Raw genomic sequence first — 15854 nt, forward strand, 5'->3', positions numbered from 1 at the left:
CTGGGACTGAGCAACAGGAGCTCACCCCATCACAGGGATTCAAACCGCCGACCTTCTGATCAGCAAGTCCTAAGCTCTGTGGTTTAACCCACAGCGCCACCCGCACCCAATGCCAAATAATTACCGGATACTAAAGCCTCTGGTCTAAGACACTCCCAATGCATCTACTAGTGAAAAACACCTAAATGGATTGAGTGTTCTTTTTGGGGGGAGGGGAGTTCAAACAAAACCCCCAAATATTTCCTATTGAGTTATTCTTAAATTCAACCTGTATAGGTAAATACAGTGAAATATCAGGGCAACTCCAACCTAGACCTTGAATATGTTCTATATAAATAACAGAAACTGGGAATCAATCCCACTTGGTTGAGTTAACTCCTTTCCATGTACTGAACCAATAGTTTAACAGAGCTGGGAGAATTCCAAGTAGCCACTAATGCACAACCCTCCATCTGTGTCCAGTGCCAACTACAAACAGGAGCCAAAGGCCTTCTGGAGGTCACCCTCCTCTTCAGCGTTTGGGCTTGGGGAATTTCTTCGTTCGTGGCTTAGGAGTGCTGGGCTGTGAAGGTGATTCAGTTTGCTCCTTAACGACAACTTCTGCAACGACAGATACACAGCAAGAAGCACTTAAACACTGACATTGTCAACACCTAGACAATATGAGAACTAGTAGCTCAGAGAAACCTCATACTTTACTCTGCAACAAGTCCAGGTTTCAGTCCAAGCATAGCCTTGAGGGAATCAAGACCAAACCCAGCTGCCCAAAGAATGGTTATGAACAGCATATGCATCCACAAACCCATGTTTGTCATGTTCACACTTCATAAGTATACCTGTTCTCAGTGGGAACCTCATCCATAATGGGAATATTCCAACAGAGCATTATGTGCTCAACCCCACTTATTTCAATGATCTAAGACACTGATCTCTGACATGTACACAGTACTTTGTTCAAAGTAAATCAACAATCCTGATACGACCAGTATCACGCTGCAGATGAGCAGCTTAGGCTGATAAAAGCTTGCTCGGTCCACCAATTGGGTTAGGTAAGAGTTCAACTAGGCACTTCCCTGCTCACGTTCTGAGCCAGTGCAATGCAGTTTGCTTCTTCAGCTCCCTGGGTTGGTTCATAACATGCATCTTCATTACTTCATGATTGCAGCATCAAGTGAATTATGACATTATTAAGCAATGAAGAACTTTCCTTTCACGCCACAACACACTGCTTTTCAACAGAAACATCACCTATTCAGGCCAGAGCTACACATGTAGCAGATTGAGGATGCATAATGGGTTGTGCCACTTCAGCATTGCAGATGGAAGAATGGTCTTCTTCTTCTTTAGCGATCACTCGTAGCTGAGTAAGATTGTCTTCCATGAACACGGTTTTAACAATGAGTCCGTAAGTGACTGTGGAGGCCAATTCTGGATCCACACGTCCTTCCACAGTGGGGACATAGGTTTCCGGGTGGGAGTTGATCACGGTGTGGATTTGCCAAGCGTGCCTTCCTCTTAGCACATTTCTCCCTTGCATCCTGAGTTTGAGTGTCTTCAAAGCCCATGACGCCTTTGGTAAAGGCTGTTCTCCAGCTGGAGCGCTCACAGGCAAGTGTTTCCCAATTGTTAGTGTTTATACTACATTTTTAAAGATTTGCTTTGAGACAGTCCTTAAACCTCTTTTGTTGACCACCAGCATTATGCTTCCTATTTTTAAGTTCGGAATAGGCTTCTGAAAGTGGAAACGTAACACACCAGGGAGAAAAGTTCTAGATTAGTCCATTCCCTGCTGTGCTAACATTCTACTTACAGGATACACTTTATAATAAAGACCAACCAAAAAGGTGATTTTCCTGGCTGCAGTTTGTAGTGGCACAGTCCAGTGTACTACCTTACCCTCCTGGGCAGACCAGGTGACAGCTGCCAGTCATCAAACACTAATCAAGAACAGATAAATCAAGCAACTGATACACAGGTGTGAACTAGGCCTCCGTTTGTTGTCTGTGTGGAAAGGATTCCCCTATCAGACTCAGGAGATGGACTGGGCAAGTCAGCTAATTCTCATGTTACCATTTTTAAATGGAGAAATAAACAGCCTGCTGTTATTGAGGGGGCGGGAATGAAAAGACCTTCAAACAGCAAACCATCTCTCTCCCCAGCCTGCCTTAGGTACAGCCTATCATTTTGATTCTTGCAACCTTCAGGGAGTAGTAATGATGGGGAAGTGGCTACACATATTTACTTACTAAGAGCAGAAACAAAGGAACAGAAAGGCATCTGGGACAACTTCTGCAGTAACATTCCATTTCTGACTACAGGTGGAGAGGGTGGAAGATGGTGGGTTGTATTCAAAGTAGTGCCAAGCCAAGCATTCTGCCAGAGCCTGTCCTCTAGTTCCCCCCAACCTTCCAGAGCAGATTTGGGGATGTCAAGGGGAGGAGGAATCCCATTGCGCTAGCACAACGTATTTAGCACAACCTGTATCTGGGAATGTTCTCCGCTCTCCTCCAAAAGCACACTTCCTGTACATTTTTCCCCATTGCGTGGTAGGCAGCGTGGAAATATAATACACGTAGTCTGAAATGGCACAGCTCAGCAAGAGCTGCAGCACGTGACTTCCCTATGCCTGTTTTGTCTATTTTGAGCCATTTCGCAGCACCAGCAGCATACTCAATTATACCACCCAAATGTATGCTTGAGACGTAAGTGCAGCCAATTCTGGTTCTCCGACACATTTGTACCTTGAACACACCTGAGCCTGCAAACCAGTTTATCACATTCACATTTTATGTTTCCAAACGTACGCCTAAACATGTGGTGCATGAAATTGCCCTTAAAATTCCAGGGCATTTTTTCAGAGCCTGCAATTCCACCTTTCAAGTCTTTAGCCATACCTGCTTTGAGTTTTGTTTCTTTTTGTTCAGAGTCCTTCAGCTTTGGTTGCTCACCCTCCATGTTCTGGATTTTTGCCAGAGCTTCTTCCAAGTCCTCATGAAGGACTTCAGATTTTTCCTCAGCTTGCTGTGCTCGCTTTTCAGCCTCTCTGAAAGAGCAGGTGCCAGAAAGAACTCATAGCCCTGACCAGGCAGGAAACCAATTAAACTAATCTGATTTACTCTAGCTGGTCGCTTCCTACTGTGAAAAATACATTTTCTCTTGCTTCTTCATTCCCCAAAATGTTCCTAACAGCCAATACTACCTATGTAAGAATCCACACCAAATTAGTGCATTTCAAGTCTCTAAACCCTACAGGAGAATCTATTCCTAGCACTTCAAAACCACATGAGAACTCACATATCACTAAAGGTAAAGGACCCCTGACAGTTAAGTCCAGTCACGGACGACTCTGGGGTTGCAGCGCTCATTTTGCTTTACTGGAAGAGGGAGCCGACATTTGTCCGCTTCCGCAGACAGTTTTTCTGAGTCATGTGGCCAGCATGACTAAGCCGCTTCTGGCAAAACCAGAGCGGCGCATGGAAATGCCGTTTACCTTCCCACCGGAGCGGTACCTATTTATCTACTTGCACTTTGATGTGCTTTTGAACTGCTAGGTTGGCAGGAGCTGGGACCAAACAACAGGAGCTCACCCTGTCGCGGGGATCCGAACCGCCGACCTTCTGATCGGCAAGCCCAAGAGGCTCAGTGGTTTAGACCACAGCGCCACCCGTGTCCTGTTTTTGTTTAAAAATGGAATGTGTTGCAGCAGAATAGACACCTGCAATCACATAGGCCACCTCTTCAAGATACCCTGCAGTCTCTAGTCTGCACAAGAATGCACACATCCATCCATCTTTTCCCTGTGGTTCTATACTCACACGAGTCGCTCTTCCAGAATTTCCAGTGACGCCAGCAACTCAAATTCCTTCTTTGAGGCCTTTGTGGTCCACTGGCTGGCATGCAACTCCCTCTGGAATAAGAAGAGCGAGTAACTTATAGGAAATGAAAGGAAAGAAATCAACAGGCTACTTTCTGTCTCAGAACTGGCATACAGAAATCCCTGGCTCAAATCTTGCCTCAGCTATGAGCACACTAGGTAGCCTTAGACAAGTGAGGCTCACTCATCCCTTACATCTTCAGAATGGGGATAAAGATAATTCTGGCCTACCTTACAGGGTCATTGCACTGTTTTATTTTCAGAGGCACAGAGTTGGAAGTTGCCATTACTCTGCCTCTGAGAAGAAAAGGTTTATACAGGGCATAATTGCCTGAGAATATCTCCTGTAAAAACCCCATAACGGTGTCCGTGCACCACTGTCGTTCTTTTCAATGGGGCCAGTGCAGGAGAACTTCCCAGATCTGTTTCCTGCTGTAATAGTGTGTTGTAGTGGCCATAGAATTGGGCCAGTCACTGCCTCTCTCAGCCTAATATGCCTCATAGGGGTTTTGTGGGGATTAAATGAGGAGGGGGAGAACCATCTATGTCACCTTGAGCTCCTTGGAGAAAAATGGTGGGATATACTGGTCTACTACCATTAGGATCGCAATATTGTCATGAGAGCGCTTGGACTAAAATTGTCAACCGAAAGCTCTACTTTTCTGGTTTATCACCACAACAGTTATTAACATTTGGCTTCAGTAAAGCAAATAATTTAATTAGACAGTGCCTATATGACACTGAGCAACAGAATAATCTGGCCAAAATAAGGAAATTTTGTCCATGATTTTCCACCTAGTCACTTTGGCACCCTATTTGCAAAATGTAACAATTCCAAAATACAGACGCGCTTTCACTTTCGCAAGATTGAATATACTGCCTTTGGCTGTACCCGAGGGTCGATTTCAAAAAATTCCACTGGAAAAACGGTTATGTCCCTGTAGAGATGGCAGTATTGAGTCAGTGGCTCATGTGCTTCTGGCTTGCAAACTTTATAAAGATTTGAGGAGTGAGGCTATTACCCCTCTATTATTGTCTGTGCCGGGTCGCTCAACCATTGCTAGTGTGTCCTTTCTTTTAGCAGATCAAGATGATCAGGTGACAGCAAAAAATGCAGGGTTTTTAGAGGGGACAATTAGAATAAGATCTATTATTTGATTATTGATGTAAACCCCCTAATGTATTTTCTATAGTTAAGTTTTTACCTCTATCTTCAGTACATTTTATTTGATTTTATTGCTCTGGCTAGTGGCTGATGCAAATAACGATTCTTCTGCTGCAAGGTGGGATATAAATAACTAACACTGAGAACCTGTCCTCTAAAGCAGCTGCCACACCTTGTTCCAAATAGACACACCTCTCCAGAGAAGTTCTATCTATTTACACGTATGTACATACATACATACATACATACATACCCGTGACACTGTGATTTCTTGCACTTGCATGGTTTTGACATACACATTAGAATCATCCCCAATGTATCTGACTGGGTAAGTGACCGCAAGACTCTCGGCCTGCTCACCAGTGCTGGTGCTGGGCACGGGCGGCTGTTCCTGCAAGGACAAAGAGAAGGAGCAAGGGGAAATGGAAGGACCACACAATGCAATGTTTGTTTCCTCCTCATCAAGGAAACTTCTCACAGAAGAGACTCAGATAGTGTATGGAAGGATCATGATGATCAACTCCAGTCCTTCCCCCCCCCCGGGGGTACTCAGCAGTATGCAGTACCGGCACCTTTTTAATGGATATGTTAAAAGTGTGGCACTTAACTGTAACAACTTCATGGTGAGTGCCGGCACCATTTTTTCTAGAAAAAAAGCTCTGATCAACACAATCTTCAATTATTTTCATATTCCACATAAGGCTACGCAGTCAATTGTGGTTCAGGAGCTCCTGGAGTCAGTGTTCACAGCAGTGGCGGAGGAACTCTCTCTGGCACCAGGGGCAGGGCAGCCCATATGAAGTGCGCATGTGCGGCATCCCGTACGGACTGCGCATGTGCGGTATCCCCACAAGTGCGCACTCCGTACGGAATGCCGCACATGCACACTCCGTATGGGCTGCCACTTACACGGCGACCGTACGGGTTGCTGCACAAGTGGCATCCCCGAGTGTGCATGTGTGGTAGCCCGTACGGATGCCATGTAAGCGGCATCCTGTACAGATTGCGCATGTGCGGTGACCATACGAGATGCCGCACATGCGCAGTCTGTACGGGCTGCCACTTGCACGCAGCGTCCATACGGGCTGCTGCTTGCACGGTGACCGTACAGGCTGCCATACGGAGTGTGCACGCGCGGCAGTCTATACGGACACCCGTACAGATGGCGCATGAGTGTGGCAGCCCGTATGGACACCGCGCAAGCGGCGCCCATATGGACTGCGCACGCCCTTGGGGGGAGGCAGGGGCCATCTTGTCACCCGCCCCTTCCGCCCCCCCTTCCTATGCCCCTGCTTCACAGACCATGCATGAATTCTGGGGCTGATTCTCTGCTGCTGGAGAATCGGAAGTGTATACACTCTTGGCTTATCCACTTTCCATATTTAAACATGCTCAACCACCCAGGATGCTTTGCGAGAAAGCTAAGAAAGATAAAGTGGTAAACAACTTTGTAGCATAAAGTTTCTGACTCAGGCAGACACTTTATGACCAACAGCTGGAGAAAGGGGGTGCCTTTCCTTTGTGCTGCATTGCCCACAGTCCTGCCTATGTTCTGCGCCAGAAGAAACCAGAATCCAGAATCTGTAGCAAGGAATTCTCAGTTCAGTGACCAATATTTACTGGTATCACATTCCAATTCCTCTGGTTTTTCAAAGCTTTTTCAATTTTTCAGGAAATGATCAAAGAGGGAGGTGTTGGGTGTATGATCAGAACAGCAAGGAATTTAAGTCACAGAAGGGGAGAACGCAAAGCATTAAATGGGCAGTTCATACATATCTAGCAATGTGATGCAGCCAACGAATATCCCATTGCTCCTGATAATATGTAAAGGAAGCTTATCACGCGGGACGTAGTTGTAAGAAAAGCAGCCACGTTGACAGCCCCATCCATGCACTCTGCTTCCTCCACACTGCCAACCCAGGGGCCCAGCAGTGATGCCACTCCTGACACCATTAACAACTTCTGTGTGGCCTACTGGAAGTAGCTTTTCCAGGTAGCATCCACCATATGGCTCCAATCTCTTCTCCATAGTCATGAGAGAGAGAGATATATATTTCTTCTGTTTGTAAACTGCAGGCTTCCCTTTTCATGATGTCAAAACTTCCACCAGATGGCAATAAACACATGGCCATGAGCCCCAGCGAAAAAGAAAGAAGCCCTGAAAGAAGAGGGACAGCTTTCTACATTTCCTAACGGAGATGCTCACCTCTGCTTCTAGCGCTTGCTTCTGTTCTGCTGCCTCCTGACCTTTTAGAACATCCACAGCTTCTTTGTCTTTTTTCTCTTCCTCCACAGGTACCTCGGTAGTGGATGAGCTCTCCACTCTCTGCTCCGGACGAGGAGGCAGCTGTCGTTTCAGCTGAAGCACCTGCAAAAAGGCTGCTAGTGAAATTCTCCTTCTGAGCTATCGCCCTGCGCCAGAAGAGAGGTGGAGGGCGGGGGAGAGAGGGAGAAAAAATCCCCACCACCACCAGTCACACCAAAGGTTATTTCTGCCAGTACCTCTAACCCAAACAGGCCAACCAGGTCTTCTTGGCTGATTAAAGTGGTGGGAGTGGTCTTCATCCCAGACAGAAGGAGGTTGCAGGTTTCAATCCAATCCAAGCACTCTGTCTGGAAAAAGAGAGAGCGAAAGAAGCAACCAATCACCAAAAGGGAAATGCAGTGGTACCTCAGGTTACAGACGCTTCAGGTTACAGACTCCGCTAACCCAGAAATAGTACCTCGGGCTAAGAACTTTGCTTCAGGATGAGAACAGAAATCGTGCGGCGGGGGCGGGAGGCCCCATTAGCTAAAGTTGTACCTCAGGTTAAGAAGAGTTTCAGCTTAAGAACGGATTTCCAGAACGAATTAAGTTCTTAACCCGAGGTACCACTGTAAAAACAATTGCCCTGTGGTGCTCTTCCAGAGGGCTCAAAGAGAGTTGCTCAAACAGAGTTGCTTATGCTGAACTACGCTTAGAGGAATCGCTTCCAAACATCTTAAGTTGTACAATGTTTTGCTTAGCATATGGCTCTCCATTTCAGCTTCCCAACCCAAATGGACAGTAGGTGGAGCTGGACTTTGTAGGGGGACAAGTATTTTTGAGAGGTCCACCATTAATCCCAGCCATTATCTTCCCTGCAAATGCATACTGTGACCTGGCAACCAATCTGGCTTTGTGTCTGACAACCTTGCCATTCTGGTCTGTCTTGGCCTTGAAGACCCATTTGCTGCCAACCAGTCTCATTCCTGGGACTACTGGTACCAGCTCCCAAGTTTGGTTCCTATTCAAGGAATCAACTTCAGCCTTCATGGCATTAAGCCAAGGCTCAGCATCTTTAGAGGTTAACTCCTGAACCTCTTTGAAGCTTGAAGGTTCGCACACCTTCTCTGAGCTACTAAGAACAGCAGTTGCTATCTTAGCAAACTCATCAGCAAATCTCTTTGGAGGTTTGCCTCTTGTGGCCCTTTCAGATCTGCGTACTAGACGCAAGTCTTCTTGACTCATCTCCTCCTTTTTAGGAAAAAAGTGACCAATGGTGAACAGTGGTTCTTCCAGTTCATTGTCAGACGCATCAGATGGTCTGACTGAGGCCTTTGCACTCTTGTAGTCTGCTGGGTCATCACTGTCGCTGACACCAGCAGCCGCGCTGCCCAATGAGCTGGAATCCGAACTCCGATCATCATCATCATCATCATCATCATCATCCTCAGCTTCCTCTTCTACCTCAACATCATCTGCTTTTTTCACATCACCTTCATCCTCCTCTGGGTAACTCTGGAAAATTCCCACATTTCCCCCCCACTTAGGATTGTACTCAACACTCTTTGTGAACTTAATGGACTTAGAGTCAGTCATCCATACCCTGTATGCACCTTTTTCGTACCCCATGAACAAACCATGTGCCCCACGCTTCCCAAGCTTGTTGCTCTGTGGGGTGTGTACCCACATGTCAGAACCAAAGATTTTCATGTGGTACTGTTGTAAATGGAGATTAAGAGGGATGACTATTAAAGGCCCGCTTAAACCTGAAGTCCCATTGGGCCAATGCCCTGCCCCTATCGCTATCACTATGCAACATCTCCTCCAGAGAGCCCCAGCATTCCAAAATCCCAATATCCCACCCAGGATTTCAGTCTTTGTGAATTCTGACATGAACTGCACATCTATCAGACTGATTTGATTACTAGAACCTATTTATTTGTTATATTTGTTTCCTGCCTTTCCACCAAATGAGGCTGGCTTTCACACAATAGAGTTCAATGCGACTTACCTCTGAGTAGACATAGTTAGGAGTTTAGCCTGTGCTCCTAAGACTCATTCCAACTTCCTTTTTGTTTGGAACCAGCTATTTCTCATATCACAGGGCTTATGAATTTGCTGCCCTGAACTCCTTTGGGAGGAAGGGCAGGATATAAATTCAATAAATAAATAATCCCATCTAGAACCCCCTTGCCTGAGAGCAAGCCTCATTGAACTCAATAGGACTTACTTCTGATAAGACAGGATTAGGCCTGCTCTGTTAGGCTTCTAATTGTGGGCACACTTCAATTCCCAGCATGCAGTAGTAGCAGCAGATTGTATAAACACACAATATTGCGCAAAAAAAGTTTGCACACTGCAGAAGACATGACTGGCAGGGATTAAAAGGCTTGGAGAAACTCCAGGTTATGGGAACTGTTTCATTAAGAAACAGCAGGTGCCTTGCGGAAGCGAAGTTGCAATTGTCTCTCAGAGATTTACAGGGTAATCTGATGCATGTTTATACAAAAGCAAATTCCACTGGGTTCAAAGGAAGTTGCACACGAGGAACGCAATCAAGTTTCTGTAATGTTATTACGTAACGCTCACAGCTTTGGAACAAACAAACAGTGGTGTCAGTCAATGCTGCTTTCATTCACACAAAGTGAACCTGGTCCTGAAAATGAAAGAAGGTGTGAAGAGCAACAATTTTTGCACCTGTTTCCGTTTCCATCGGAATCCTCCAACATCCCTAGTGATGTCACAAAAGCGACATGGGCCAAAGAGAGACACGATTCTCCCAACCCAACTTGAAACTTTCCAGACAACCCAGCCTCAGCCTACCTTCCCACTCAGCCTGAAGCGGCCCAGACCTTCCTGCCTGCCTTCAAACAGCCCACACTTCTCTTTTCCAATCTGTTTCACAAAAATGGCTCACAGAAACACGAGACTCCTGTCCTCCCTTGCTGGTGGCTGCCATAATTGACACTACCACAATTTTTCAGCCTTTTCTTCCTCCTGCCTAGGGAGGAACATGAAATGTTGGGGGCACCTTCCATGCGCCGTCATGATTTCTGTGACACTACTGGGCTCAACTGCAGACTTTTTCTCCTCCTCTCCAACTAGGTACCCCCTTAACAGCACCAGCCCAGGCTGGATATTGGAACTTCCTGAACAAGGGTCACCACAGCCCGGATCGGCAGTGAGTTCAAATTTCACATTGTGTAAGAAAAGCCACTTAACTGAAAATTGGCTGTGCTTTAAAAAGTACGCACGGCTTTGCCCGTGGGCAACTGTGAGCAAGCCATCTTTAAAAGTAGGCAAGAGGTACACAATGTACCAAGAATCCCACTTGCCCACTTTTGCCTGCGGCCCCATCTACCCCTGGCATGTGGCCCCTGGAAAGCTGCCCACAAGAGAATGTGAAAAATGTTTCCCACTGCTTACATGCAGACATGGGGACCGCAGAACTATGCGTGCAAGGACCCAGGCCCAGAAGCAGCACTTGGCACAGTGGGGCCATGGGCTCGAGAAGGCCCGTCAAAGTGGCTGATCCTCTCTTTTCTGTTTGCTTAATGTTTCCTTTTTGGTCCAGTGCTCAGCAAAGAAGCTGAAGCTGCTGAGAGAGACACTGACATCTTTATCACCCCAGAATGCCTCGGGGTTCTGATGTCGTGCCCAAGGGTATTCTGGGAGAATAAAAATGATGGCGGCTAAAGCCATATCACACAGCAACTCTCTTCTCATCGCTGGACTGGCTGCCATCCGACATCCCCATCTGACCTAGAAAGCTCACCAGAGGCTGAGAATGAAGGATAGCCTTAAGCCCCAACACTGAGAAGTGCCCAGCAGCTGAAGTCATCTCCCTTGCTCCAGAGAGCCTTTGCGCATTGTGTTGAGGCTTGAAGGCATTCCAGGGTAATAAATATGGCAGTGTTATGGAAAAAATACTTAATTTTGAACAGCAGCTGATAAATTCACATCATCACCATCACCATAATCAATATAGAAGCAGCAGGAACAGCAACAAAGACCATCTCAGGGTTTGGAATATTGTGAAGGCTTTAGAACAAGTAGAGTGACCCAATCGAGGAACTATTTCACTTATTCAATGACCAACTTCAAAAACAAAAACAGTAGGATAGATTTGGACAGTGATGCACAAAAGGCAAGAGACCACATTTGGTCTCGCTTACCTTGATCCTCTCTAACTGTTGCAATTCATGTTCTGCATCTGGTTGAAGATTTACCATCTTCTGGCGTGTTATCGTCGCTACCATCTCCTTGCAACAGCTGAGGAAATACACGATGTCACTGTACCCACAGCAATAGGTTACGTCACAGCAATGCCACTTTAATATGAGAAAGCCAGTTTCGTCACGTTCCTTCTGTCATGGGGACCATTTACATTTGAAGTTTACAAATGAGAATAGTGGGGCAACTAACTGTAGGGAAGGTGGGGGGATTACTATTTGAAAGCCAGGAATTACTTGTTTCAAATCTTATCTCTGTGAATTCTCTAGGAAGCCCTGAAAAATGTCAACCCATTATCTCAGCCTCCGTCCCCATTCCGCCTTCTGAAATATGAGAATGATAACACTAATCCTAACTAACAGCATTGATCAGGATTACTGAGAGAATGTATGCATGGAGCACTCTGTCTGAAGTGCCCAGTGCCATTCTTCTTGACATCATTATATGCTCAGTATAATTATAATTATAATTATAGTGATGATAATCATTTCATTGAGGACACAAAATCTTTCATTTTCTAAGCAAGCTTTTCTGATGAGCATTATTCTGGCAAATTCATGCCAGGAACAACGTTACCGGCTTCCCTCTCTGCTGACTCATATCTAGAGAGATCGAATAGTGTCTGTTTGCTGCCTGCAATCCTGGTTTTGGCTTTGTTGCCTAGATTTCTGAGAGAGTCCCCAGAAGGATTGCTTAATAACCCAGATGAATTTTAGTATTTATAGAGTGTTTTCAGAGTGTATGAAATGCTTCACATACATCATCTTATGGCAATCCTTACAGCAACTAGATAGGTCAATATTATTGTGTCTAATCTTGCAGGGGAGGGCTGAGCTTGCCTAAGGATACCCAGTTCATCTCAACTGCGAGAGTCAAAACATCTCCTAGGCAACACCAGCACAATAATAATGATGATGATAATAATAATAATAATAGGTAAAGGTAAAGGGACCCCTGACCATTAGGTCCAGTCGTGGCCGACTCTGGGGTTGCGGCGCTCATCTCGCTTTACTGGCCGAGGGAGCCGGCGTGCAGCTTCCAGGTCATATGGCCAGCATGACTAAGCCACTTCTGGCAAACCAGAGCAGTGCACGGAAACGCCGTTTACCTTCCCACCGGAGCGGTACCTACTTATCTACTTGCACTTGATGTGCTTTTGAACTGCTAGGTTGGCAGGAGCAGGGACCGAGCAACGGGAGCTCACCTCGTCACGGGGATTCGAACCACCGACCTTTTGATCAGCAAGTCCTAGGCTCTGTGGTTTAACCCACAGCACCACCTGCGTCCCTTTTAATAATAATAATAATAATAATAATAATAATAATAATAATAATAATTTATTATTTGTACCCCACCCATCTGGCTGCGTCTCCTCAGCCACTCTGGGCGGCTTCCAACAAAGATTAAAAATACATTAAAATGTCACACATTAATAACTTCCCTGAACAGGGCTGCCTTCAGGTGTCTTCGAAATGTCAGGTAGTCGTTTATCTCTTTGACATCTGAAGGGAGGGCGTTCCACAGGGCGGGTGCCACTACCAAGAAGGCCCTCTGCCTGGTTCCCTGTAGAACCAGGTGGACCAGGTGGGGCTGAGGCACTAAAACAAACCGGGCCACAAAAACCTCCTTCAGTACTTGGTCATGTCATGATCTACATCTATACCACATATAAATAAAAATGTGTGTTCATCCTCCAGCAACCTTGTGAGGGAAACATTACTGTTCACTTACTGTGTGGGTAGCTGAGACAGAGATTTCACTAGATGTGCCCTATCATGGTGCTCTCTGTCATTGCCACACAGCTTTTCTGTCATGGCATGGGCTTCCTTCCCGCCTGGTGGGGTGATTTTATGAAGCAGATGAGATTCAGTGGGATCAGCAATACCTGACTATGTAGCAGGAGAATGTGCTCAGCTTTGCAGCCAGGCCTGTGGCTTCTCCTTCCAGCTTGAAAATGTTCAGCAGCTTCCTTTCCGCCTGCCTTGCCGCTTCTGCATCAGTCAAGGGGAGGGTATCCCGAGAGATGTGGTCTGGAGCCATGTGGATGAGCAGGCTGACCATCCACTTGCTCAGAGCATTGTGGAAGTCGTTCAGCTGTAGGAGGTTTAGAGCAAGGTGGATTCAAGCTATAGCACAAAGTCACAGCATGAACACTAGGGCTGAAATCCTAGGTCTGCTTGCACAGGAACAAGTCCCAGGGACTTACTTCTTTTCTCTGTACATCTGTACACATGTACAAGACAGACATCATATAGGAAGAAGAAAGGGGGAGCTTTTCAGATCCAAGACCTATTCTTAGCCTGCAACAAGAACCACTTTTTATGTTTTTGTTTTCTTAGCTTTGCTATAGAAATCTACATCTCTCCAATTCTGCATCAGCTGCAAACTGACCATTTCAACTGCTCTCAATACAGACACGCAGCAGAACTGCTGGCCTTCAAAAAAAGGCTGCCTCTTCTCTCTCTGCCTGACTTACTTCTTTGGGATTGGCTGCTTCTAATCAAGACACACGCTCGGAAGAGTGACGCATGCAGAAACACAAGGTGGGCCTCTTCTGAGCAAAAGTAATTATTACCTTATACATAAAAAGGCTTACATTTAGAGTGTTTTAAGAGTGAAGTTTGCCCTCCATTTTAGTTTGAAGCAAGTGTGCCTCTGCTGTTAGAAGTTGGAAAAACACCAGGACACCTACTTCATGGCTGAGCTGATCATTTTCTTTCTCGGAACCACTAGTGGTTGTCAGGATCCACTGCTGAATCTTCTTGAATATATCCTCAGGTATCAACCTTAAAGGAAACAATTAAGTCAACAACAACAACAACAATAACAACATCATAACCAATTAGATCAGGACCAGACACTACCTTAGACTCTTAACTTCCAAAATCATTATTAAAATGGGTTCAAAGAACCCCCAAATTCTGAGCTGAGAATAAAATTCCACACACTGGTCAAGCTGAAAGTATAATTTCAATTTCAAAGGATGCAACACTGATCTGGCAAGGGCTGCTGAACGCTCTTCCTCATAACGGTCTTCTCAGAATCACATCTTCCAGACTTTATTGCATTCATGAGAGAAAAGACATGGAGCTCTTCTATCTTTTCTTTCATGGTAAGAAAACAAGAGATGAGCCAAGATTACAAGGGAAATCATTTTTGGCAATGGCAATACTTGTCTTCACCAGTTGCCATCTGTTTGACTTCCATGGTTCAATATTATGGGGATTGATGACAATTTTTTTGCTGGACCCCAGCAATCCAAAGATGCCTTGTTGCTCTCTCCCGTACAAGCCAAGACATGGACAAAGGACTTTTAAAACTGCATGGCGTAACATAGGTTTTTGCTGTTTATTTGTCCTATTGACTGCTCTCGGGCCCTTGACATATGCAAGAGAATGAGGTGGGAATGAGGTTGTGGAGAGCTGAGCGATGGAGCAGACATTTCCATCTGAGCCTAGTAGAAATTTGACACTGCATAAAAACGAATCCTCTTGCAAACAGAAAGCAAAGTTGTCGGGGACAGAGGTTCTTGCATGTGTCCACCAGACTTGTGACACAGCCAAAGCAGGAGGGTGTGTTGGGGCAGAGCTGTGGCAGAGTAGGGCATGTGAGAGTTCAGAACTTAACTGGTTAAGTGTTCTGAGGTGTGCGTCACTTTCTGACGTCAGCTTTAGAAGCTAAGGAGGAGCTTGTTTCCTGTACTTTCAGTTCTCTCTGTGTGTTTGAGAGAGAGAGACATGTTTACCATGGCTGCAAGCAGTGATGGACAGTTTTTCTGAGAAATCTACCAATAAAGAGCTGTAAATAGACAGACCTGTCTTTGTATGTTTGTCTGAAGAAACTGACAGCTTTACACCGCTGTATGCTACTCTGCCAAGGCGTGACTGGGCGAAGCAAAATTTATTGCGCAGCTCCGAAGGAAGTGTGCTGGACGCTGTAAACGGCTGATTGAGATCGTAAACTAATCAGTGGTCACGCCTAATAGATCGAGCTGGAAGATCGATATCTCACAGGTTATGGAGGTCAGTCAACGCTCGTAAAGCAGTCGGCTTTGAGCCACTGGAATGCTTTGAAGTCAACACGGAAGCTGGCCGGAGGTTGGAAGCTGCGTTCCGTGAGTCTAGCCTAATGCCGGAAAGCAGAGGGAGTTTTTGCCTGCTTCTGAGAGGCAAGAGAGCTGCTGAGAGACAGAGCTAAATGCTGAGAGCAGCTGAAATCGTTCCTCCACTGAAGGGAGAGCCGGAATCAGCTGGTACAGAGTGAGTACAGCTTGTGGGGCACCTTGGGAGAACGGGAGAAGATGGCAGAGAGCCAGGATATACCGGTGGAAAACCTAA

The 15854-nt window shown here is 45.9% G+C and overlaps 1 protein-coding gene across 4 annotated transcripts in view; it reads right to left on the reverse strand.

Moving 5' to 3' along the window:
* Positions 1–366: 366 nt before the first annotated feature.
* AXDND1 (axonemal dynein light chain domain containing 1) overlaps positions 367–15854 on the reverse strand; it is a 39825-nt gene continuing 24337 nt past the window's right edge. For all 4 annotated transcript variants that reach the window (XM_081865139.1, XM_081865136.1, XM_081865137.1 and 1 more), the window contains 9 exons: positions 14210–14303; positions 13403–13611; positions 11460–11556; positions 7542–7652; positions 7246–7407; positions 5293–5430; positions 3816–3907; positions 2895–3043; positions 367–600 (listed from right to left, as the gene is read on the reverse strand). In XM_081865139.1, the coding sequence (XP_081721265.1) occupies positions 512–600; positions 2895–3043; positions 3816–3907; positions 5293–5430; positions 7246–7407; positions 7542–7652; positions 11460–11556; positions 13403–13611; positions 14210–14303 (1141 nt within the window). In that variant the 3' untranslated portion in view covers positions 367–511. The remainder of the gene's footprint in view (positions 601–2894; positions 3044–3815; positions 3908–5292; positions 5431–7245; positions 7408–7541; positions 7653–11459; positions 11557–13402; positions 13612–14209; positions 14304–15854) is intronic.

This window comes from Podarcis erhardii (assembly GCF_964252035.2).
Source record: "Podarcis erhardii genome assembly, chromosome: 6".
Classification (NCBI taxonomy): Eukaryota; Metazoa; Chordata; class Lepidosauria; order Squamata; family Lacertidae; genus Podarcis; species Podarcis erhardii.